Raw genomic sequence first — 25,979 nt, forward strand, 5'->3', positions numbered from 1 at the left:
AATTTACTATGTTGGGGAAATTACTGTGTGGGGGCAAACTACTATATGGGGGCAGTTTGGGGGAAATTACTGTGTAGGGGGAAATTACTGTGTAGGGGAAAATTACTATATGGGGGTGTTGCTATTGGGGAGGCACTGTAGGGGTAATTCTATTATTTTGGGGGACACTATACAGGGATTATAGCCTGGAGCACAATAGAGGGTGTTATTATTACTGGGGGCACTCTAGGGGACATTATAGCTGCTGTGGACACTATAGGAACATTTGGGGTCATTTATCAAACTGGTGTAAAGCAGAACTGGCTTAGTTGCCCATAGCAGCCAATCAGGTTCCACCATTCATTTTTGACAGCTCTTTTGGAAATCCAGTTCTACTTTATACCAGTTTGATAAATGACTCCAATTATATCTATTAGGGTCACTATTTTTCAGCAGTATAGTACCTGGGGCATTGGGGGGCACAACGGGCACAGTATTGGGAGTGGCAGCAGCATGACACTGTGGGGACACCAGGATGGGGAGGTTGATGGAAAAACAGAAATCTAAAGTGTCTGTGTTACAAACTGTAGAGACGAGATGTGGCTGAAAGAATTTGCCATGGTGGTCTGGGTCAAATGGAGGAGAGAGGAAAGAGAAGGTCTACATGACAGGAGATGACACTGTATGTAAGAGGTATGTGGTGCTGTATTCTTCTCCATGTATTTCTTATTATAATTATATGTATTTTAAATTTGGCGACCTAATTTTTCAGTTTAGGACCCAATTTGGGGTAATTTGTGGTATTTTTTTTAGTCTGAAGATGTCATATGGACTAGGAAGAGACTGTGGCGCTCATGAAGCACCACAGCTTCTTCATACAAAAAAAAAACTAAAAAACTAAACTAAAATGGAAGTAGGGGCCCAAGTTGGGTAGACAGCCCCGGGCCTATCATGCACTTAATCCACCCCTGACTGCAGTATCACACTATGCACACAGTCTGAAACCAAGTAGATGCAAAACAATTTTATATTTTAATCATGAACAGTTGCTTCTTTTTTGGGGGGGATGCATTCCAAAAGTGTACAAACTAGGGGGGAACTACCGCTGTAGGAGCCATAGTGGCCGCTACGGGGCCCACAAGATCAGGGGGTCCCAGACAGGCAATAATTTTCCCTTCAGTATTTAAGACCATAGCAGGCTGAAGGTAGGGTAATTTAACCTGCTTTTAAACAAGACCAGTCATGGTGCTAGCCATACAATCAGAAATGGAGCCTTTAGAAACTGGATGGGGAGTGAGATCTGCAAGTAATACCTGTAGATCTCATTCCCAAACATGACTTGGCCCAGGTTATACAGCCTGAGAAAGAGTAGGTAAAAGCCTTCTTCAACCAGCTATGGTCTTGGCAAGCATGAAGGAGGAGAGAGGGCCAGTAGATGACATGCTAAGGCTCGCTGAGTAAGTACTATGTATGACCTGAGAGGTAATATAGACTTCTGTGAAGGTTCTCCTCTCAAGCCCCTATCAATCACAGAACATACCTGATGGGTTTTCTTTCCAGAAAAGGAGAGATAAGAAGAGAGCTTGCCCAGCTAATAACCCCTTCTGTGCCTAATAAGACCATTTACTGATGTCACAATCCAGATGTTTACCAGCATCTAGATTACAGCATAAAATAAGTCTCACCGAACACTTGCACCCCACACACAGAAACATCAGTAAAGTTAAAATTTTACATTGTCCCTATACTGTCCCCTTTTTTAAGATAAACAATATTATTGTATAAAAGTAGTAAAACATAAAAAAAATGCATATTTGGTATCAATGTAATCGTATCGACCCAGAGAATAAAATGTTATTTAAACCACGTGGTTCTGGAGGGGGGCAGCATTCTCCAACAAATAAGGCCTCAAAGAGGGTGGGTTCTTTTGCATATCTGTATCCAATTGTCATTTCTGGGCAGTTCTGTGGCAATCATAGGTTGATTGGACAGGGGATACAACTGTGGGGATGTATGGTATTAAAAATATTATTATTAATATAAAAAAAAAATCAATAAATGGCTTTATAACTCTATAAAGTTAGAAGTTATAATGGGAATTTATACTATCTTGACATTACCACTGAACAGATGTCCACCGCTTTTTCTCTGGTGTGTCCAGTCAGGTCTCTTATATGTTATTGTTTGTTTCCTATGTGTAAGCACTGTTCTTTGTTGGAACTTAGTATACCAGAGGGAAGTTACATCTGCCTGTCCATAAACACAATCATTGCTTCATATAGAGCTGCTCTTGGATTAGTTAACACTTGTTCTGTAGCTGGTTCACATTTGCTGAGATGTCCTGGAATGTGTAGGAGAAGTCCAATGGCAGGTTTCTGAACTTCTGCAGCCATCCATAGCCAGTATTACAATGTCTGCTTTTCTTGGTTGTCTTCATCACAACATATCAATATGTTGTTGGAAGGCATCAGAAATAAATATAACCACAAATGGTCCTACTAATGTTCTGGATGTCTGGGAAGTTAGTGCATTACAAAAACGATTCTTCCTCGCTTTCTTCATGGGATGTATCTGAAGTGGGAACATTATCCTCTGGGTTAGTATTCTGTTTATATATCTGGGTATCCTCAGGGTTTCTAGGAGATGTTTCTGCGCTAAAACAGGAAATAAAGTAACTCAAATCTTAGTTATTGTTAAAAATGTAACAGCGCTCATGCAGCACAGACAAAAACATATGGGAACACTTGTATTTGGCAAGATTCACACAGTGCAGTGCAGTGGAGTTTCAGTCTTTTGGGATGAATGCAGGATTTCAAGACAAAATAAAAATAAATGATGTCATAGTTAGATGGAATCTGACCATGCCAAACTGCTGACAGTACTAGGAGATAGCTGGGGAGAGCAGTTCTGGAGGACGCCATGAGGAAGTTTTTAATCTTCATGTATTAAAAATGACACTTTATCTAAAGGTTTTGGATTCTGCAAAGTTTCTGTTTTGAAAGTATTTCCCACCCTTGACACAGGGAGTGATCCGTGCTGCAACAATTACCACACCAGGACACTGTGCACTTTCATCATTGGACTTTGAATGAACTGTGCAAACTTTTTATTTTTTTCATTAGTTAAAAAATACCCTTTTGTGGGAGGTTCTATCATCAGGAGTAGTGAGAATATGGACAATTATTCTGCTTCTTAAAGAGTTGTAAACCTTTTAGTTATTGATGACCTATCCTCCAGGTCAGCAATATCAAATGGTTTGGCTTCCAAAACTAGAAATGAGTGAATCAGTCAGTAACAAACCGGGTTTGTTACAAACTTCTAAAAATTTCCTCTGGCAGATCAAACTTTTCAGGTTTGCTTTGGACAAATCCAGTAAAACGGTGTGCAGCGCCATTTTACTGCACATGCCAGCAGGAAAAAGCATGATGGAGAAAGAAGAGGGAAGCTCACATGACAGAGGAAGTTGGGTTTCGGGGCTTGCCCTGATTGGTTAACAAGCCATCAGACAGCCTAGATGAGCCAATCAGTGCTGCAGACGGCAGGGAGGTGCCCTTGCAGAATGACTAAAATGTCATTCTGTGTTAATCTGTGAATGAGGGTAGAAGGATGTAGCAGTGTCTGACAGAAAACGATCTTACAGTTACAATCAAGATTATATTCTAGTGTGAGGGATAGAGGAGGGAAAGGCTAGAAAGAAGAAGAATTGTATAGAATGGGGGAAGGCAGGGAAAGCATTCCGCCAGGGAGTGAGGAGCTGAGGCTGGGTGTGCCCGGCAGTGTCTTCAAGTTGCAGTTACTGCCTTATGACAGAGCTGCAGCTTTTGCAAAAACACTACCTACAAGAACATTTCTTCCCCCCATGGTAAGAAAAATACAGTTTTTGTGGGGAAAATAAGTTCAAAACTGTATAACATGTGTTTTACCATCCAAAGGATAGATAGCATTTGAAATCTCAGTGAAAACACCTGAAATACTAGACTGACATCTGTTTCAGAGCATCTACTGTAAATACAATTGCATTTTTTTTTTTGGGGGTGGGGGTGTAGGAAAACATATACATATTCAATCAGTGTCTTGTGTCTTTCAATACAGAGGGTAGTGTTTTAATTCTCTGAGTGAGTGAAAATGTGAAATACTAAGCCGAAATCGAAATCAGGATATCTCCAGACAATTCAACATTTTTGTTTGTGAAATATAACAACACTAGTGTGCAACGTGTGTCTTATACTAATACAGAGGTTAGCGTTTTAAATCTCTGAGTGAAAAACGTGAATTACTAGGCCAAAATCTAGGTCAGGGCATCTCCAGATATAGCAATACAGAATACAGGTGTGCAACATGTGTCTTATAATACAGAGGGCAGAATTTGAAATCTGACTGATAATGTGAAATACTAGTCTGAAATATGTGTCAGCCATCTCCAGACATGTTATTTTTGTTTTGTTTTGCTAAATATAGCAATTCAGAGTAAAAGTGTGCGACACATGTCTTATAATACAGAGTAGTGTTGAGCGAATCGAAGTTCACAAAGTGGACTTTGATCCGAATTTTAGGAAAAATTTGATTCTACGCGAATTTCCTCATGGTAACGAAAGGGGGCATGGTGACACCCAAATGGACCAAGCTGTCATCCGCCAGTATCCAAAACTTTACGTTTGTCAAAATGAACCAAAGATTCAAAGTTTTTTTTTTTTTTTTACACACCTCTGGCTGTGGCCAATAAATAGATCTGGCCTTGCTGACGGTGCCCCATCTTGCCACTGTTGCTGTCTGCCTTCCTGCCTACCATCATGTTGCCTGCCTACCATAATGTTCTGTATGGCTGCTGCTGCCTCCATCATGCCATGCTGTCGCCTGCCTACCACCATGTAGAACGGGTGCGGACCCTTTCATACGGCTGTGTGAATGGGCCCTTACTCTGGATCAACACTTCAGAAGAACCAGATGAACTGATCTTTTGTCTTTTTCCATTGTTACAGACTTTGTCTACTACCACTGATGGCAGAGAAAAAGTTCCTGCTGATGGAGAGACGTGCTTGTGGATGGTGACCAACTGGATGATAAGACCATACTTTGCTCACTGTACACAAATGAAAACATCTGGTTAAAAATATCACAACATTTTCAGAAAAAGTTGAGGTTCTTTAAAATTGACCTACCTTCTCTTTCTGCAATACACAACAAGGATGATTACTCCAACCAAGGGGATTATGACCACCACACTGCCTGCTGCAAAAAAAAAAAAAATTGAAGTACATACTATAGACTTGGCCATGACGTATCCTCCAAATAAATCACTTTACAGCAAGACCTGCTTCTCTTACCTGCTGCTATGGTTTCCGTTTTCTGCCAAATACTTGTCTGTGGATCTGCACAAAGAGAACCAAACAGCATATAGCAGTTTCTGAAACTAGTGACCAGTAAATACACATCTTACATTACATTATATATTCATGAAATCAACATACAAGTGTGCAAATAATTTGGGTATTATGCGCAGAGCAAGGGTCATTATTGTTAGTGCATGAGGGTCATTGTTTTTAGGTAGATCCACACATGGCATTTTCCCTGCAGTTATGCTGTTCTATGTTTTCAGAATATGCTGCTCTTTTAGGACATCTATGACACTTCTATGTCAGTTACCATTCTTTGCAGCCAGTAAGGCAGTACACAGATGCTGTAGGACTCCTTAGTATGGAGCCATGCAGCCTCCATGCCTTGCTTGATGTTTTGTTTTTGCAGTGATTTTGTGGTATTCATAGCAAGAAAAAAGGTCACAAAACCTACACATTTAAAATGTTTTCACACAGTCAACATTTTGGTCAGTGTTTGATCAGTGATATTTATTAGTTATTTTGAACCAAAACCAGGAGCAAGTAAAAAAAAAAAAAAAATGGTGCATATCTTTCCATTATCTGCACTCATGGCTTTGGCTCACAATTACTGATGGAAACCACTGACCAAACACTGAGTATGTGAAAGCAGAAGTCACAGAGAAAGGTGCACCCCAATGATATGCAACTGACAACACTGGCTAATCCCTCAAGCAGATGTTAAGAGCTGAGACTTTAGCCAATGTATTCCTGTCAGGAACACATCGTGTATGTGAAAGCAGGCCTAAGGGTGGTGTTACACACTGATTTTTGTGTCAGTTTTTGATACCATTTTTTGAGTGAAAGCCGGAAGTGGATACAGCAAAAAGGAGAAGTACAAGTCCTTCCTACATATCTCCTTCCCTTCCTCCCACTTCTGACTTTGGCTCAATAAACTGCTACAAAAAGTTGCATGTGACACCACCCTAGAATCACTTTTTTCGTAGTTTTAAAACACATGTAAAAAATTGTGTTTTAAGATTTTAAATGGCATTTTTACACTCATTGTTTTTTTTGGAAGTTTTGAAGAGAAGCCATCTACGCCATTGTGGAAGTTCGAGTCACACTTTCTACTTTTTACAATTTCCATTTATACTTGTGACCTCTGCTTCATTGCTGTCTGGAATTGGATGGTTTTCACAGTTCTAGTTGATGGACCCCAATGACCCTAATGCCATGTCAAAAAAACAAAAATTCAGGGAAACCCCTTTTATCACAATCCACCAATCTTCCATACTCATGATAATGATCATTGCATTGCAGCCAGTCTTCGGTGGAATCCTTCATACATACAATCCCACCATCAACATAATAGACGGAACTGGCCAACCAGGGCATCCGTTTTTTTTTTGTTTTTTTTAATCCCTGAGCACAATGGCAAACGACTGGTCATATTAAGCGGATAATGTCATACAAATGTAATCACCAATAGCTGAAAATTTTTAACCAAGCCGATCTTGTTTTTGGCCATCACTAACAGCTGTTCACATTATGGTCAGAAGATGGCCATGTTTGTCACCTTTAAACTCATCTGTATAGCTAGCTTTACACTAAATAGAAACGATTTTCTGGACAATTATTGTAAACTGTCATAAGAATACTCGTTTCTGATAATCATGCTGCCGATCAGCCGATAAACGAGCAAACTCTTCTTTGTCGACTGATTTGCATCTTTCCTCAGGATGAAAGATGCTAACTTTTTTTTTTTTTCACACTTTATTGATTTTACATTATTTTTCCTTATGTATGACAGCATCGACATACCAAAAATCATGTCAATTTTATATCAGTGTTTGACAATAGTAACAAGAAAGTCCATAGGCAATAAACACACATATGCACGGGGTACAATTGTCAATGCAACAAAGTTGGAACATCCTATTACATAACCCCACCCACCCCCTACCCCCTCCCTCTAGTTCCACCTCAGCCTATCTCCTCCCCCTCCCAACCCTCCCTAAACTCAGCTCAATGAGAAGGTCTCTACCCCGGTAAATCAAGTCCAACCACCCTAAGTACTCAGCCCAATTTAGTCTACTTTCAGAACACCAAGGCCCTCCTTTAAGTCTTCTGTCAGATACCAGGAGGTTAACTTGAATGGAGACATAATTCGAGGGTACTCTGAAACAGGAATGTAAACAACCATAAACTTCTTCCACCCCTGATAGAGTTTTCTACCTAGAAGTTCCTTATTATTTAGGGCTTCAAGCCACTAAATGGAATACATGTTTTAATTGAGAAATGACCATATCATGGGACTGCCGATTCCAACCACACCTTCCATATTCATCGCTTTGCTACCATCAAGAGTTTATGACCCAATGGAGCTAGATGGAAAGTTCCACCCTCTCCATTTCTCCCTGTGGTTAGAGTGGGTTGGACAATTGTGTGTGTGATGGCCAACATTGGAGAGATTTTCCCTTTGAAGCCACTAACGTCACCTAATATCTTACTCATCTGTGCCCAAAACTCAACCAGAAAAGTACAAGCCCAAAGCCTGTGAAATAAATCTGATACAACCAATTTACACTTGGGACATGCCATCAACCTGTCCGTATCACCCTGTTTGCCTGGGATATTAAAGCCATAGGTTGCGTGATGTAATATTTTGATCTGTGTCTCACGCCACAGCTCATTTATAACCGCACGATACAGGTCAGCCAAACCTGAACATATGTGCAGATACACATCCTCCTCACCCAACAGAACTTTCCATTTGTCAAAGATCTTTTTCTCTTTTTCCTATCCTTTGATCTCCATTTGTCCCTTTGCAGATGATATAGTGAGGCGATTGTGGGCCTGACCGAAGTCTTGAGAAAGACATCAAACTCATTCCGGGTCCATTCCCGGGACAAATCGCTGATAGGGCTTTTGCTATAACTCCTAACTTGCATATAAGGTAGGAAGTTTAGTCCCTGCAAATCCCACTTCTCTTCTAACTCCTGTAGGGTAGCCCAACGGTTCTCCCCTTCTCTAAATAGGTCTCCCATTTTAGTTATCCCCTTCTGGATCCACTTATCTAATAACCTACTACTTCCGCTCGCTAGAAACCCTGGGTTATGCGATATCGGGAGATGCCTCGAAAATTGATAAGACAGTTGAAACAGTTTTCTCAGAATTTTCCACGTGAGGATCGTGTCTCTCAATATTAGTGACCTCTTGACAAAGGCAGGAAGCTTGGGTATACTAGTGTGCACCAAAGCCATGAGATCCCAGGGTGATGCCAGTTGCATTTCTAGTTTCAAGTTGGAGTAATAGGATGTCTTGTTAGCCCAATCGAGCAGATGGCGACTCAGGTACGTTAAGTTGTAACCCCTCAAATCAGGAAAATTCAGTCCCCCATGTTCCCTTCTCAGTTTCAACTTGTCTAGGGAAATACGCGGCCTTTTTCCTCTCCACAAGAATCTTGAGAAGCCCCGTTCTAATCGTTGTATATCAGCATGCCTAAGCAGAAGGGAAATGGTCTGCAACGGGTATAACAATCTGGACATCCCCATCATTTTTATAAGATGGCAACGCCCCACCAGAGAAAGCGTGAGGTTGATCCATTTATCTAGGTCTGCCAATATCTTGGTGATCAATGATGGAAAGTTCAGCTGGTAGCAATTTAATGTAAGACATGTTCTCTTTATCAGGGAGCTCCTTTCCCTCTAGCACTGCGTTATAAAGACTCAGAAGAACTGGGGATACCTGATTGAGCAGCGCTTTGTAGTGCTCCCCTGTGTAGCCATCAGGGCCTGGGTCTTTGGAGTTACCCAGATGACGAATAACTGCCTGAAGTTCTTCTATGGATTTTTTTGCGTTCAACTGCACTACCTGTATCTTATCTAAAAGGGTGTCAACCAAACTAGGAGTAGTCTGATCTTCATACAAAGACTTATAGTAGTCTCCCACTATTCTACTGATTCCTGCCGGGTCAGTGATTACTTTATTATCAGAATTTTTAAGGGCCGAAATGAACTGTGGGCGCCTCCTTCCCTTTGCCAGGTTTGCTAGAAGTCGGCCCGCCTTATTGCCAAACTTATGTAAGATGGCCTCATAAGCCGTGAAACGCAGAGACTCCCTCTCTTTAGTGAGCCTGTCAAAATCACGCCGCGCCTCCACCCAACTTTTCCTATTTGCGTCAGTGGGATTCCCTAAGAAAACTGTGTATAAATTCCTAACTCTCGTGCTAGCATTCTCTTGTTGTCCCATCACCTTCTTTTTCATCCCAAATACATAGTTTATTATCCTTCCCCTCATCACTGCCTTGGATGCGTGCCAAAACAAACCAGGATCCTCCATATGTTCCTGATTAGCCTCCCGGTACTCCTCCCACCACCCCACTAGCTTATTCTGGAAATCCTCACAGGATAATAACTGGGAAGGGAATCTCCATAAGTAGTCCAGGCCTCTTGGATAATCCGCGCCTAGAATTAATTCTACTGGCGCATGGTCTGCTATCACCAGATCACAAACACTCGCCTGCTCTACCCTCCCTCTCAGAGAATTATGCTCTAGGATATAATCTATCCGCGACCACGAGTCCCTCGCATGCGAATAAAAGGAGTAACATCTTTCATCAGGATGGAGCTGTCGGCAGGGATCCACCATCTCGGTCACCTGCAGCAGTTTCGACATCACTCCATCCCAAGGTCCAGTGCTTAGCCTCCCAGTGACATTGCTCTTCCTATCTTCTAGTGCACTGAGGACAGTGTTGAAGTCTCCTCCTACTATCTTATTGGGACAATCATCTCGCAGTAGAAGCTCTTCCAGCTCTCTGTAGAATCGCGTATTGTTATGGTTCGGACCATAGATATTATATAAGCTATATTGAGTTTCCTGTACCTTTAACAACACATGAGCCCATCTGCCCTGACTATCGGATTCAGAACTTAGAACCTGGCAATTGAGCTGCTCATTGATAAGGATCCAATTGATCGCCTGTGAACCTAACACCTCGTGACCCATAATTTTTCCATCCTGAAAAAATCCTCTTGACCTAGGTGAGATTCCTGTAGTAGGACTATATCGGGTTTCATTTTTTTGAGGTGCCTAAGTACTCTCCACCGTTTCTGTGGTGAACGTAGGCCATTCACATTCCACGACACCACCTTCATTGTGTCGGGCTGAAGTAGTTAGGGTAATAGTTCTAGACTGAGCACCACTCAAGTTGTTCTACCAAGACCAAATGAGCTTCCCTTAACCCCTGAATATCAAAATACCACAAGCAGAAAATTATAGCACAGTTACAGTCAATACTTCACCCCCCTCACTTAACTTTAGCTTACAACTCCCTTTTTTCTACGCTGCAGGACATTAACCGCCACCTCTCGGCAGCATCTCGACACCGGGCTATACCCCAACATCAATATTTCCAACAAAAGCCCGTTGAGCCTAGCCTGGTCCCCCAGATGCCCGTCTCTGCTCTTTCCCGCCCCACCGACCGTCAACCCCAACACACATGTAACATAACATATTACAGCAGATTATCCACAACTACACAGTTAATAACTATGCTCTTATGAGAAACCTTGAACTTTGAACTGTTAAGTCTCTCCAACACTTCGTATAACTCTGGACATCGCGGCGGCATGTTGCGTTACGCTACATAGCGTCTCATACGTAGAACAAGCAGGTATGATTAGCTCTTTCTCGCCGCCATTCTGCGATCTCCCGGGGATCTCTGGTCCCTTGGCAGGACTGCCCCCTCTTGATCAGAAGATAAACCGTCGTCCTGCTTGCCCAGGGAGCCTTTTGGAGAACCAGATCTAATGGGCTCTTCCCCCCGCCGATTGTCCCGTTTCTCTTTTTTCTCTTTGAAACGTATTAGCATCTGTTCCGCCTCCTGGGGGTCTCTGTAGAACCGCACCGAGCCATCACGCATAGTTACTTTCAAGTGAGCCGGGTATTGCAGTTGAAATCTTATCTCCCGCTTGTATAATTCCGAACAGATTCGACTACAGTCCCTGCGTTGGCGGGCAACCGCGGCTGAGTAATCAGCGAACAGGAGAATCACATGTCCCCGGATTATGAGAGGCCGTTTACGGGTACGGAAAGCGAGCAAAATTGCCTCCTTATCGCAATAGTCCAAATAACGCATTATCACTTGGCGTGGCTTTACTCCCACATCCGCCATATTGCCATCTCTGCGACTCTTGCTTTCTGGCATCGGGCCAATACGATGCGCCCTCTCCACTTTATGTTTGCCCTCAAGACCAAGAGCCTCAGGTAACTCCCGCTCACATATTTCCATCAGAGTTTGGGGCTTAACACTTTCAGGTAGGCCCAGGAGTCTAAAGTTGTTCCACCTAGACCTATTCTCGAGGTCTTCTAGGCGGTCCCTCAGAATAATGTTCTGTCTAAACAGTTCTTGGGCCTCCCCATCTGTTCTTTCAAGTGCTTCTTCCACTTGCACTAACCTTTTCTCCACGTCCTCTATGCGTGAGTATTGCTGGGTCAGTGCCTCACAGATCTCATGCAAGGATTGCGTTAAGGTCTTAGTCAGAGTCTCTCTGATATCTGGCGCCAGATGTCTTGCCACTTCAATCGCCAACGACTGGTAATTAATTGGCGGGTTGTCCGGCTGGGATAAAACAGGTGGTTGTTCACCCGCTTGTGAGCTTGGACTGGAGTCCTCCATCTTGTCAAGTGTATTCACCTCACGTGTGCCTTTGCCGCCCGTTGTAATTCTGCTCCCGCTCTGTAGAAGATAACGGTCCATGGACCAACTTGTGCCGGTGTGCAGCAGACTGGACCTCTCATGTGCCAGTCTCTGTAATACGTCTCAGTGATGGAGCAGGGGCTCGTTTTCGGTGGACGGTGTCCGGAGCTCTAGCACTCCGCGCCCTGCATCACAGCGCCGGAACCGGAAGTCCAGATGCAAACACGTCTCCCTGTGTAATCACGGATGTACTACCTATTATGAATAGGATGAGGGAGGAATGACCGCCGTAGCAATCATTCTTCTCATATTCACTTTGCATCAGTCTGTCTGTTTACCATCCATCGTGCTCACCCTGTCTGAACATTGGGCAGTGTAATGGAGCGCTAAGGTAATTCATGAACATCCATGTATCCAGTCCAAGGTCCACAAATAAGGTATTTATCGTTTGGACACCATAAAACTACAGGTAAACTATACAAATATATATAAATGCTGAATATCAGAAATGGTTATTACTGCTGGTCAAAATTGAGATCAATATTTGAAGTTGTCACTGACCTGGGGGGCTTGTACTTTGCACAGGAGTTAAAAGATGAGCAGCAGTGCTTTGTTTCACTGTTGCAGTATAAACAGTTTTTTCCATTACAGCTGCGGTCGTCGAAACAGTGGTTTGCTCACTTACTGTCCTCCCAGTATCTTTAGGAAATAACGTCTGTGTAATAAACTGTAGTCCTGAAAACAAGATGTATGGAAAGTTAACATCTCAATTCAAGTGTCTAATGGAAGCTAGTGAGTACACTGGCACACACCAAGGAGGCACCAGTATGTGTTGGAAGGCAGAAAGGCTCAGTTTCAAGATTATATGTGCACTACTTGGGTCAAGAATAATCAAAAAATGTTTCTACATGAATATCAAAATATAAATTGGCCAGGACTATCAGAAATATTGTTTAGATTTAGTGATGATTTTTTTCCCTATGAGCTGACATACAGTTGAGCTATAATTTACACCATCTTGCCAAGCAATGGAGGCCATACCAATACAATCAAAGGGTATATTAGACAGCCCAATTTAACAGGTGATTTTTGGAAAGGAAGCGTTCCTTCTGGGCAATCATCTGCTCCCTAGTGGAGGAGACCACTGCAATTACATGCAGCGATCTCCTCCTATGTATAGGAAGGAGCGATCCTCATGCCATCGCTCTTCCCTATACTGAATCATTGTTTGTTGGCAGCGGATTGTTATTAGGCACCACGATCTGCCACCTGCAAAAAATTGTATGCCAGCCATTTTTTTTGCGTATCCATTGTAACAATGCCTAAAACGGACAAGAATACGACATGTACTATTTTTTTTTTTTTGCAGGGCTACGGAACGGACATACTGATGCGGATAGCACACTGTGTGCAGTCCGCATTTTTTTGTGGACCCATTGAAATTAAATGAAATGAAATGAATGGGTCCGCATCCTATCTGCAAAAAAAATAAAAAATTAACGGACACGGAAACAAACAAAGTTCGTGTGCAAGGAGCATAAGGCTGAGATCAGTTATTTCCATCAGTTATTGTGAGCCAAAACTAGCAGTGAAGCCTACTCATACATCAGGTCTAATGAAATGATTTTTGACCCGCTTCTAGTTTTGGCTCATAATAACTGATGGAAATACCTGACCAAATAACTGAAGTGTGAACTCAGCCTAAGCCTCACCCACACCTACTTTTCAGAAAACCGATAAGCATGGTCAGGAGCGTAGCTAAAGGCTCATGGGCCCTGGTGCAAGAGTTCAGCTTGGGGCCCCCTTCCCTCTTTGTGCTTTGTGGCCAAGGGCAGGGAAGAACATATGTAGCCTTCGTGCTGCCTGAGGCAAAATTTAAACGTTATCCCCCATGCCAAATTCTTGACCTAACCCCTTCCATTCAGCTAGAGGTGTCTTCTTATATGGAACAAGGGTCTTTGGGCCCCCTGAGGCTCCTGGGCCCGGTAGCGACTGCTACCTCTGCACCCCCTATAGCTACGGTCTAGAGCATGGTGTGAAAGTGCAAAAAGGTGAGTAATGCTAATTGGCCAAAAATCTGCAATATTATTTTATTTTTTTCTTTACACCACCTTTGATAAACTCCTCTCATAGTTGGAAATACATTGCGAACAACCAAAGTTTTCCAAACATTTGTACATGGTATTTTGACTAACCTGGAGAGAATGTTTGTCCTGGAGTAGTGTGCTCATACGTAGTGGAAAGCCTGATCATGGGAGTGTGTCCAGGAAGTTGTGTTTGTGTAGCTTTCGCTTGTGTAGTATGCAGTGTCTCATGGATCTGGACTGTTGAGGATATTATTGTAAATCTTTCTACTGTTGTGGATGATGAAGTGGAAACTCGACTTGGTCTTGATTCTAGAGAAAATGTTTTATATCAATAAATATTAAATGATCACTTCTATTTTTGACAGCATTCTTACTTTGCTTCACTTTTTCTTACGATAATATATATAGTACAGACCAAAAGTTTGGAAACACCTTCTCATTCAAAGAGTTTTCTTTATTTTTATGACTATGAAAATTGTAGATTCAAACTGAAGACTGGAATTATATACATAACAAAAAAGTGTGAAACAACTGAAAATATGTCATATTCTAGGTTCTTCAAAGTAGCCACCTTTTGCTTTGATTACCGCTTTGCACACTCTTGGCATTCTCTTGATGAGCTTCAAGAGGTAGTCACCTGAAATGGTTTTCACTTCACAGGTGTGCCCTGTCAGGTTTAATAAGTGGGATTTCTTGCCTTATAAATGGGGTTGGGACCATCAGTTGCATTGTGGAGAAGTCAGGTGGATACACAGCTGATAGTCCTACTGAATAGACTGTTAGAATTTGTATTATGGCAAGGAAAAAGCAGCTAAGTAAAGAAAAACTAGTGGCCATCATTACTTTAAGAAATGAAGGTCAGTCAGTCCGAAAAATTGGGAAAACTTTGAAAGTATCCCCAAGTGCAGTCACAAAAACCATCAAGCGCTACAAAGAAACTGGCTCACATGCGGACCACCCCAGGAAAGGAAGACCAAGAGTCACCTCTGCTGCAGAGGGTAAGTTCATCCGAGTCACCAGCCTCAGAAATCGCAGGTTAACAGCAGCTCAGATTAGAGACCAGGTCAATGCCACACAGAGTTCTAGCAGCAGACACATCTCTAGAACAACTGTTAAGAGGAGACTGTGTGAATCAGGCCTTCATGGTAGAATATCTGCTAGGAAACCACTGCTAAGGACAGGCAACAAGCAGAGACTTTTTTGGGCTAAAGAACACAATGGACATTAGACCAGTGGAAATCTGTGCTTTGGTCTGATGAGTCCAAATTTGAGATCTTTGGTTCCAACCACCATGTCTTTGTGCGACGCAGAAAAGGTGAACGGATGGACTCTACATGCCTGGTTCCCACCGTGAAGCATGGAGAAGGAGGTGTGATGGTGTGGGGGTGCTTTGCTGGTGACACTGTTTGGGATTTATTCAAAATTGAAGGTATACTGAACCAGCATGGCTACCACAGCATCTTGCAGCGGCATGCTATTCCATCCGGTTTGCGTTTAGTTGGACCATCAATTATTTTTCAACAGGACAATGACCCCAAACACACCTCCAGGCTGTGTAAGGGCTATTTGACCATGAAGGAGAGTTATGGGGTGCTGCGCCAGATGACCTGGCCTCCACAGTCACCGGACCTGAACCCAATCGAGATGGTTTGGGGTGAGCTGGACCGCAGATTGAAGGCAAAAGGGCCAACAAATGCTAAGCATCTCTGGGAACTCCTTCAAGACTGTTGGAAGACCATTTCAGATGACTACCTCTTGAAGCTTATCAAGAGAATGCCAAGAGTGTGCAAAGCAGTAATCAAAGAAAAAGGTGGCTACTTTGAAGAACCTAGAATATGACATATTTTCAGTTGTTTTACACTTTTTTGTTATGTATATAATTCCACATGTGTTAATTCATAGTTTTCATTTTCCTCTTATTTGTGTAAATCTACAATTTTCATAGTCATGAAAATAAAGAAATCTCTTTGAATGAGAAGGTGTGTCCAAACTTTTGGTCTGTACTGTATATATATATATATATATATATATATATATATATATATATATAAAAATGCTTTAAAAAACAGAATATGTTTTACACAGTATTTTAGAGTCATCAAAGCAGCCCTTTTATACTTGAATGACAGCCTTGCACACCCCTGGCATTCTCTCAATCAGCTTCATGAGGTAGTCGCCTGGAATGGTTTTTCAACAGTCTTGAAGGCGTTCCCAGAAGTGCTGAGCACTTGTTTGCTGCTTTTCCTTCATTCTGCTGTCCAACTTATCCCTAAACATCTTATTGGGGTTAAGGTTGGGTGATTCATGTCAAATAACCCTTACAGTACATATCCTGGAGGTGTGTTTGGGGTCATTGTCCTGTTGAAAAACAAGTTATGGTCGTACTAGACAAAAACAGATGGGATGACATGCCATTGCAGAATTCTTTAGAATGATGTAGTAGCCAGGCTTGTTAAGTGAGCCTTGAATATTGAATAAATCACCAACGGTCACTGCACTGTCCTGGAATATCAGGAAGATTCCCAATTTCCTTAGCGTTAAACATGCCATAAAAACTAAAGGGGCTCAATTCTTAACAGAAATTAACCTATTTTGGCGTATTTCTGGGGCAGATTGCGGCATAATCTGTGACTTTTCCCTTCTCTTGCCAGGTCTTAAAAAGGGTGTGTGGCGTGGGCGGGGAAGGGGATGGGCCGGCAGGCCTGTCTCATCATTTCTATGCCTGTTTTAGACAGGCCGTAGATGCGCCGTCCTCTACATAACCTTGGCGCACAGGATTATTAAAAGGGAGTCTGTCACCTCCATATGGCCATATACAGTGCTTACATGGCTCTGTAGCACACCTATACAGGATTGTAATGGTACCTTTGTCTTTGTCTTTGTCTTTAGACTTGCACCAGCAGGAAAAACGAAGTTTAATTCATATGCAAATGAGCACTCGCAAGTGCCCAGGGGCGGCGTTCAGTGTGTAGGTGCCCTGGCTGCTCTGCCTTCTTTTCACTTTACTCCTCCCCAGTCTCTGTATTTGCCCGCCCTCCAAGTCTCTTGCCTCATCGATAGGTCCGGACTTGGAAGGGGGGCAAAGGTAGAGTCTGGGGAGGAGTAAAGTGAAAAGAAGGCAGAGCAGCCAGGGCACCTACACACTGAACGCCGCCACTGGGCACTTGCGAGTGCTCATTTGCATATGAATTAAACTTTGTTTTTCCTGCTGGTGCAAGTTTAAAGAAAAGACAAAGGTACTGTTACAATCCTGTATAGGTATGCTACAGAGCCATGTAAGCACTGTATATGGCCATATGGAGGTGACAGACTCCCTTTAAGACCAGTGTCTGAAACGGCAGTCTTAATAATTAACCCCTAAATCTTTTTAGGCAAACTTATCATGCTCCTTAAAGTGGTTGTCCCACAAAAAACATTCTACAGTTTTCAAACCAGAACCTAGCGCCATCTGCTGTTTGTTTTTTTCTTATTTCTTTGACCTGCTCACTTAGAAGGCTGCACATGCTCAGTTTCATCCTTCAAATGCTTCCTGAGCTGTGATGGGGAGAGCTGAGACACGCCCCCTGGGCTGCAGCAGAAAAGACCCTCCCCTTGAGCTGTCAGCTTGATATCAATCCAGCAGAGCAATGAATGGGGAGATCGCTGGGACCATGTTATGTACAGGGCTGGTTCTAGCTTTTTTTTTTTTTTTTTTTTAAAGAAGTTGTCATGTACTATATAATGTCAGATTTTAATTTTTTACATTAGTCATGGCATGGGATAACCCCTTTAAATTGACTCTCTGCCATTTGTCCTCCTGCCCCTCATTCTTCAGAACAAAACACCATCAGTCAACAGTCATTCTGTTCTATACTCAATGTGCTGTTCCCTGGAATAAGGGACATTTGCCACATTGCTACTACACAAAGCCATCAACTCACTACTTTAGTGCACTAGAAAAAGTCAACTTGCACAATGTTTTATGCCATTGTTTACACTTATACTGTTTTATATGGTAAGCTGCATTTTATGTTTATTGTAATATATCCTCAACAGTTCATTTGCACTGTTATTGCACTACATCTGCATTTCATTAGGAAGTTCTACTTATGCACTGAGAAGCTAGCAATCTTCCACAGTTACTATTATAGACTATGCAAAGTTTTGGTGGGAAAAACAGACAACCTTTTGACTGTCTGGGTAATTCTGTTTACGTCTGAAGACTTGTTTATGAAAAGAAGATGGTTGGCATTCTGACTATAATGTTGTTCTGAGTGCAATGTCTTAATACACCACGGCACTCAGAATTACTGGGAACAATTAAAACAGTAATATGTTCCTGAAATATGGTGAACTAGAGTGGTCTGCCTTGATGGAATCTTAAGGGGACCTATATAAGCCTTAAAGGGGTTCTGCACTTTCATTTAACTGATGATCTATCCTCTTGATAGATCATCAGCTTCTGATCGGCAGGGGGTCCAACACCCGGGACCCCCGCGGATCAGCTGTTTGAGAAGGCAGCGGCGCTCCAGCAGCGCAGCGGCCTTCTCACTGTTTACCGCCGGCCCACTGACGTCACGACTAGTATCAACTAGCGTGGGGGCGGCTAAGCTCTGTTCACTTGAATGGAGCTTAGCCCCGCCCACGCTAGTTGATACTAGTCGTGACATCAGTGGGCCGGCGGTAAACAGTGAGAAGGCCGCGGCGCTACTGGAGCGCCGCTGCCTTCTCATACAGCTGATCGGCGGGGGTCCCAGGTGTCGGACCCCCGCTGATCAGAAGCGGATGATCTATCCAGAGACTAGATCATCAGTTAAATGAAAGTGCAGAACCCCTTTAATTAAATTGTCCCTAAAGGTTTTTGGCCGCCTGTTGCACATCTTCACGGTGCTTGAACGCCGCCCCTGGGCACCTTTTATTCAACATATTGAATAAAAGTGTTTTTTAGCGAAAATAAGCGACGGACAGCTATATGGTAAGTAGCAGATCATGGTGTCAGTGTTCTATAATGGTCAGTTTAGGTGAAAAACTCCCTTTAAGCAGAGGTCCGTGTTTCTGTATGAACTGACGTATTTTCGGTATGAACAGGTGATAGGTGACAATATGAGCTAGACGGTTGGTGCCTTTGGTCCTATCCAGGTTGTTCTCTTGGTTCAAGATTGTTCTTTCTTTGAGTAGTAGCTACATGGGGTAGCCCCTGTTTCAGTTGACTATGTCATTTTCCTATTATTTTGTATATATCGGCTTAATGTGCTTCTTTATCAGTCAGTGTGTGTTGTGTTACATAGTGGAGGTTGTAGTGATGGTCTTCACATCTCCCTGGTACCAGAGATAAGCTATGTTAATGACCTCTGTGACTCTCAGGAAATGTTAAGATTTGAGATATCTACACTTTACAGGGGTCTCACTCCTCCCATTAGAAGGTTCTACTTCAGTTAGAAACTGTATATAAGGAGAACAGTTAAAGTCCCTAGTTGTCAGATAGGGACCAGTATTTAGTAGAAGAGACTCTGTCAGATGGCACAGGTGATTAGAAGAAGATGCTGACAGAGGAATACTATGCCACAGACCCTGGGCCACCAGCCCTTTGACCAGAGGCCCATCTGGACAACTGAGCCATAGACCCTGGATCACCAGCCCCTTGGCCAGGATACTAGGAGAGAGAAAGAAAGAAAGAAAGAAAGAAAGAAAGAAAGAAGGAGAAAGAGAAAGAAGGAGAAAGAGAAAGAAAGAGAAAAAAAGAAAGAGAAAAAAAGAAAGAGAAAAAAAGAAAGAGAAAAAGAAAGAGAAAGAGAAAGAGAAAGAAAGAGAAAAAGAAAGAGAAAAGAGAAAGAAAGAGAAAGAAAGAAAGAAAGAGAAAAAGAAAGAGAAAAGAGAAAGAGAAAGAAAGAGAAAGAGCTCAGGCCTTCCCTCATCCCAGTACCTTCTTTTACCAGGGAGGAGACTGGAGAAGCCAGCTCAGTGCACTGCCTGTATTGTTTTGCACTTGAGTTCCTCCAGTAAAGAAGCACGCTGGTTTACTCTAAACCCTGCGACCTGCGACCTGCCTGCAGCTTTCTGTTGCACTACTATTTTAGAACTCGCATTTAACTGACATTAAAGTCAATGAAGTCAAATTCACTTGTGATCTGCAATAGAAAATCCATCAGGTCTGGATTTTTTGCAACTGTCACAATGTGGCAGCATGTTGTGTGTCACATTGCGACACCATTGACAATCATTAGGTACATTGTTGTGTGATGCACATCACTGTGTAGCCCTAGCCTAAAGAAGCACGCCCTTGTATTTATTGTTGGCCCATTTGAATACCACATAAGACATGTGGTAGAGCAATGATTTAGCTTACCAGTCACTGGAGTTCTGTTCTTAGCCCCACATGACCCTCTACTCTGACTAGCTAATTCATAAAGCGTCTTTAGTGTGGACTGGATGTCAGGCTCTATATTCACTCCTATGAGACTGACATCAAGGCTACCCAATAATGAACAGAGAAATTGACATCCTATTCACATTAAAGCGTATTCCAGGATTTTGTTATTGATGATTAAGGAAAGGCCTTCATTATATGATCACCGGGGGTTCGACACCGAGCAACCCCACCGATCAGCTATTTCAAGGTAGCCCCAGAAGTTGGCACCAAACTACACAGTGAACACAGTGATAGTCGATCCATAACAAAATCCTGGAATACCCCTTTAGGTCAGGGATACATTGTGGCTTTTTGTAGCACTAATGATTGACTTTAATTATTAGGTGACAGCTGCAGTCCACAAGATTGCATACAACCTAATGTATTACTCTGGACCGAATAGGCTTGTCAGAACTGGGGTCATGTGGGGCAAGATCTACACCACTGCTCTACCACATCATAGCTTATATGATATTCGAATGGAAAAAAAAAATGGAAAAAAAGGACTAATTTAATTTATTTTCTGTGTGAATCAATAAATGCTAAAGTATCACCAAGGGTATGTCACCAAAGACTACCCTATCCAACTATTTGCATAGCTGTGGTTCACTCTATTTAAGTGCCAGTTTTATTTTGTTCATTCAAGGCTCCATTTTTGTGTTATGTAATTTTGTTCCTAATATGCAAATGAGGCACTTAGTGCAACAAGGGCGTCATCGTTACTCTTGTTGCTCCCAAAATCTCCCCCTATCTCTGGCCAGCCCTTCCCTTGCTGCTTTGATTGACAGGGCCAGGCAGTGGGAAAGCAGCCAGGCAAAGGCTGGCCACGGAAAGGAGAGGAGCTTAGGGGCAACCAGAGCAATAGTGATGCCTCATTGCACCATTGTACCTAATTCTCATAACTTGGGAATGGAACCTCGGATCAGCAAAAGAAAAGTAATGCTTTAATCAGGTGAACCACAACTATGTGTCTAGGCAAACAGTTGGATATGGAGGTACCTAGTGATAGATTACTTCTAACGAGAGCCTGTCTACTTTCCTTACATAGTTGCAGAAATAACAATTCTAGAGCCTCTTTTCTTAGAGCTGTACATGTGATATTCCTCTATTATTCCACCTAGAAACATAGGAATAAACTGACAGCAGTGTATAACCATTCCCCTGTCTCACTGTAAGATTGTGTAAGGATGCTATCAGATTTATTTCCATACCTAATGTGGCTGTAAGATAAGGGTATATTTATGTGCCAACATAAAATTGCGATTCTTACCTGAAGTAGTGAATGGAGATTTTGTATTGATTGGAGCTGTAGTAGCAATTGATGGGTCTCCTAAATTGGACATGATAAAACCAGACGCATTTCAGACTGGGCCTCTGTCAACTCGAAATATAATATTACAAAAATTCTCTGTAAAGACCTTATTTTGCTCAAGTTTGCTCCTCACGAACTGTGTTTCCAATGCCACAGTGTTGGCATGACCACGTACTCTACATGACCAGTGCAGCTAACACCCTGCTCAATGGTCACCTCGGACCCCAGTCTCCCAGTCTTACTACAGCAATGACACACCCAACACCTACATGTGACCGATAAGCCAGTGATTGGCGGCAACAGTCATGTGGGGTAATTGGGCATGTCATCGCCGCAGCGCTGGAAACAGAGACCACCAGAAGCAAAGAAGCAGTGACACTGGAATTTGGGGGATTAGGTAGAAAGGCTTTTTTTTTTTTTTAACATTCTCGGCCTTATACAATTTTTTTTTGTTGGGGGGGGGGGGGGGACTAGAATGAAACAGGAAGCACAGCTCCGTTCAAAGTGTAGTGGTCAGCTACCATTCAGACCCTCACCGATCAGATATGAATGGCCTATGCTGAGGATTAGTCTTATTCCTTTAAACAGTACTTACGAATGCAGGAGATGTTTCCATATTTCCAGTCTGCTTTCTTTGTTTTATCATTAAATTGGCAAATGGCGAGATTTGATGTGCCAGCTTGACGTTTGTAGCCATCTTCGCATACATACCGCAAGTGACTGTTCACTTCATAGCTTTCTGAGAACAGGTTCATCTTTACGTTCTTCACTCTCTTTGGGACACTGCAGACTAGTGAATAATAGAAATTAAAATGTTTAGATATACACAAGGACTCTTATTAAACTGGATGATTTTCGGACAATTATCAGGGGCAATCATTCATGGAAACTCGTTCCCAAGTGTGGCGCCGATCAAAAATTGTTAGGAAACATTCTTTCCTGTATATTTACTTGTATATAAAGTGCACGTGCTGCCAAAAATTACAAGCAAGAGGCACTCCGATACACTCTGTATATCACATAAAGTAGGGCCCTTATTCACATTGTGGTACAATTGTTCAGGTAGTGGGACTCCTCCACTCATAAAGCCTATGTATATAAAGTGAAAGGGCTGCCAAAAATTACAAGGAAACGGCACTCCAATACACCCTTTATTACACATAAAGGAGGGCATCATACACACCCTTGAAAAATTATGATTAATGGCCTGCTGGTGACCCTCAAAAACATTAGGGGTAAGGGGCTGCTGCTGAGCTGACCATCTAAAATATTAGGGGCGGGGGCCTGCTGCTGATCTGACCATTTAAAACATTATGGGCGAGGGCCTGCCACTGACCCTCTAAAACATTAGGGGTGGTGGTCTGCTGCTGAGCTGACCCTCTAAAACATTAGAAGCGAGGGCAGCCTAATAAGCATGTTGCTATGATGGAGGAGGAGGACGAGAAAAGGAAGATTGAACCATATACCCTTGTTTGTGGTGGAAGGGGTGTATGGGAATACAGTGTATTCAATGCACCATAAAATCCACATTTAAAGTGCCTTTATGTTCAGCCGCTTTCTTCTGGTGGAGTAGAGAAGTCAGGGAAAATGTAGGCCTTGTTCATTTTGATAAGAGTCAACCTGTCAGCATTTTCAGTTGACAGGCGGATGCGCTTATCAGTTATTATGCCCCCAGCAGCACCAAATACACGCTCTGACAAAACGCTGGCGGCAGGGCAGGCCAGCACCTCCAAGGTGTAGAGCGCCAGTTCATGCAACGTGTCCAGCTTGGACACCCAGTAGTTGTAGGGCACAGAGGGATCACTGAGCACGCTGAGACGGTCTGCTACGTACTCCTTCACCAAATCACAAATAGTGGTTAGCTTAGTAAAACTTAACGTTTAATAGTATCATAAAAAAATAGGCCCATAAGTTATAAAAATAGTATTGCATTGATACAACTGCAAACTGCATACGTATTAATTCATACATGCAGAGTGATCAAAAAGGAGTGGTAAGAGGGACACAATGCTGGGTCTCTTACCCTAGGTGTCCCTAATTCTGACTATATCAGGTCCTCACTACCAAACCCTTGAACATCCCTCTTGTCCGTTTTGGACTGCCCAGCTTCGTCAGACAGATGTGAAAGGGTCGAATCATTCCTGACGCCACTGGTAATCACAAATGGAAATCTTGCCATATAAAGTGTTTGCAACACCGTGTTCCTGCCTGACTTGGTCAGACATATATAGGATAACACCTGTGTTGATAAACGTAACAGGGTAATAAGGTATCCCTATAATGCAGAAACAAATGTTTCATCGGCATCTGCCAACTCCTCAGGGGACTAGTATGCTATTATGCCCAAATAATGCCAAGTTATATTTCAAACAGGGATAAACAATGTTCAAAATGATGTTATGTCTTGATGATCCCCAAATCAGCTACAAGCAAGGATGATGTGATATGATCAACCTAGGTAAGCTATAATCAATGCTCAAAAGTAATATAGTGATCAATCCTGTCAACTGAATGAATCATTATGGCCAGATGTCGCCAAAATAAATTCCATAAACATTCAGTAAGGTATGCCCAAATGCTCAAAGCAATAGTTCAATGGCACAAGATCACTATTATATTAATATACTCATCTGTTCAATATTCGATATGCATTGCTCAGAGGAAGGTGGTGCGGGGGTCCTCCATGGCATCCTGCGTATGGCAGCGGCGGTATAGATACACTGGCGACCTGTTTAAAAAGCCACGCTACTCCGCTCCATCCACGCCCCCCTCTACGTCACGTGACCCAATCACATGTTAGATCATGTGCTCATCTCGCAGTTACGTGAACTGACGGATCCAGGAAGTGCTTCAGATACAAAAGTGCACTTGTAACCCGGTAACCGCCCAAACTTATGACGCTGCAGGTGGGTGGGATAGTCGCGATGAGATGGGTTAGCCTAATGGGCAAAGATAGTCATCTCCATGCATCACTAAGATTGTAAACGTGCCCTGAGGATCCGCCAACATAGCAGTCCTGAGGGAAATCTCAGAGTTTATAAGGTCGGTTTATGGTCTTTTTCTGGCATAGCCAAAATTACCTGCAAGACATAAATATCCCAACAGCTGTCGTATAGGGAACAAATGAAAGACGAATATTAGTCCAGTTCATGATCTTATTGTAAGTATATAGCATCAGGTTCGTAATGCAAAACACTGATCACTCTAAAGAGTATCGGGGCAGGGGGGAGCGGCCTACTGAGCTGTAGGGTACACCGTGATAATGTTGGAACAGGTCCAATAAGGGGATCAATTAAAGGTCAATATAACAGCCAAAAGACAATTGGTCATTTAGCCCCTCTGGGTGTAGCGTCTTGAGTTGAAAAATCCACCACGTTTCTCTCTGTAGGACCCTCCTATCCCAATCTCCTCCTCGTCCTATGGTCGCCACCTTCTACAGTCTGCCAAAAATTCACAAAGGGAATGTGCCCCTAAGGGGACACCCCATTGTGTCAGGGGTCAATAGCCTGAACAAAAATGTGGGGATCTATCTAGACCACATTCTGGCACCTTTTGTGAAGACACTACCTTCGTATTTGAGCGATACTAGTTATCTCTTGGGCCGTCTTGAGGGAGTCTCACTGGAGGATGACACATCTTTAGTCTCCATTGATGTTGAGGCACTGTATTCCTCCATTCCACACACACTAGGATTGAAAGCAGTGGAGACATTTTACAACACAAGAGGCCGACAATACCAGGCCCATAACCAATTTGTCTTGTGCCTATTCGAATTTACCTTGACGACAAATTACTTTTTGTTTGATGTCCTTTACTACCAGCTCAGGGTCACCGCGATGGGGAGTTCTCCGTGCCCCATCGTATGCTAACCTGTTCCTGGGCTGGTGGGAACGAACCTTGGTATTTGGTGATATACCTATTGTATACATCACAAGAGTAATTATATGAGCTAGGTTTATAGATTACATATTTGTCATCTGGAAGGGCAAAGAGAAAGACTTTGTTGACTTTGTACAGGAGTTGAACATCAATGAAATCAATATGAAATTTACATCAGATTTCAAAATGGATGTTCCCCCTTTTTTAGACATCGAGATATCTAGGCCCAGAGACCTAACAAGAACCTCACTTATTGACAACTGTATCTCATCCTCATCATGAACCTCTTGAGACACTAATTGCAGTTGACTTATTGGCA

General features: G+C 42.6%; 1 protein-coding gene across 5 annotated transcripts in view; it reads right to left on the bottom strand.

Moving 5' to 3' along the window:
* IL15RA (interleukin 15 receptor subunit alpha) overlaps nt 1-25,979 on the bottom strand; it is a 199,916-nt gene that overhangs the window by 92,158 nt on the left and 81,779 nt on the right. For 2 of the 5 annotated variants that reach the window (XM_044280014.1, XM_044280018.1), the window contains 7 exons: nt 22,377-22,571; nt 21,740-21,799; nt 14,190-14,390; nt 12,556-12,729; nt 5,304-5,348; nt 5,139-5,208; nt 839-2,633 (listed from right to left, as the gene is read on the bottom strand). In XM_044280014.1, coding sequence (XP_044135949.1) covers nt 2,510-2,633; nt 5,139-5,208; nt 5,304-5,348; nt 12,556-12,729; nt 14,190-14,390; nt 21,740-21,799; nt 22,377-22,571 — 869 coding nt within the window. In that variant the 3' untranslated portion in view covers nt 839-2,509. Of the gene's footprint in view, nt 1-838; nt 2,634-5,138; nt 5,209-5,303; nt 5,349-12,555; nt 12,730-14,189; nt 14,391-21,739; nt 21,800-22,376; nt 22,572-25,979 lie in introns of those variants that run through there. The other 3 variants (XM_044280015.1, XM_044280016.1, XM_044280017.1) reach the window with 3 other exon arrangements.

Source organism: Bufo gargarizans, chromosome 2, assembly GCF_014858855.1.
Source record: "Bufo gargarizans isolate SCDJY-AF-19 chromosome 2, ASM1485885v1, whole genome shotgun sequence".
NCBI lineage: Eukaryota > Metazoa > Chordata > Amphibia > Anura > Bufonidae > Bufo > Bufo gargarizans.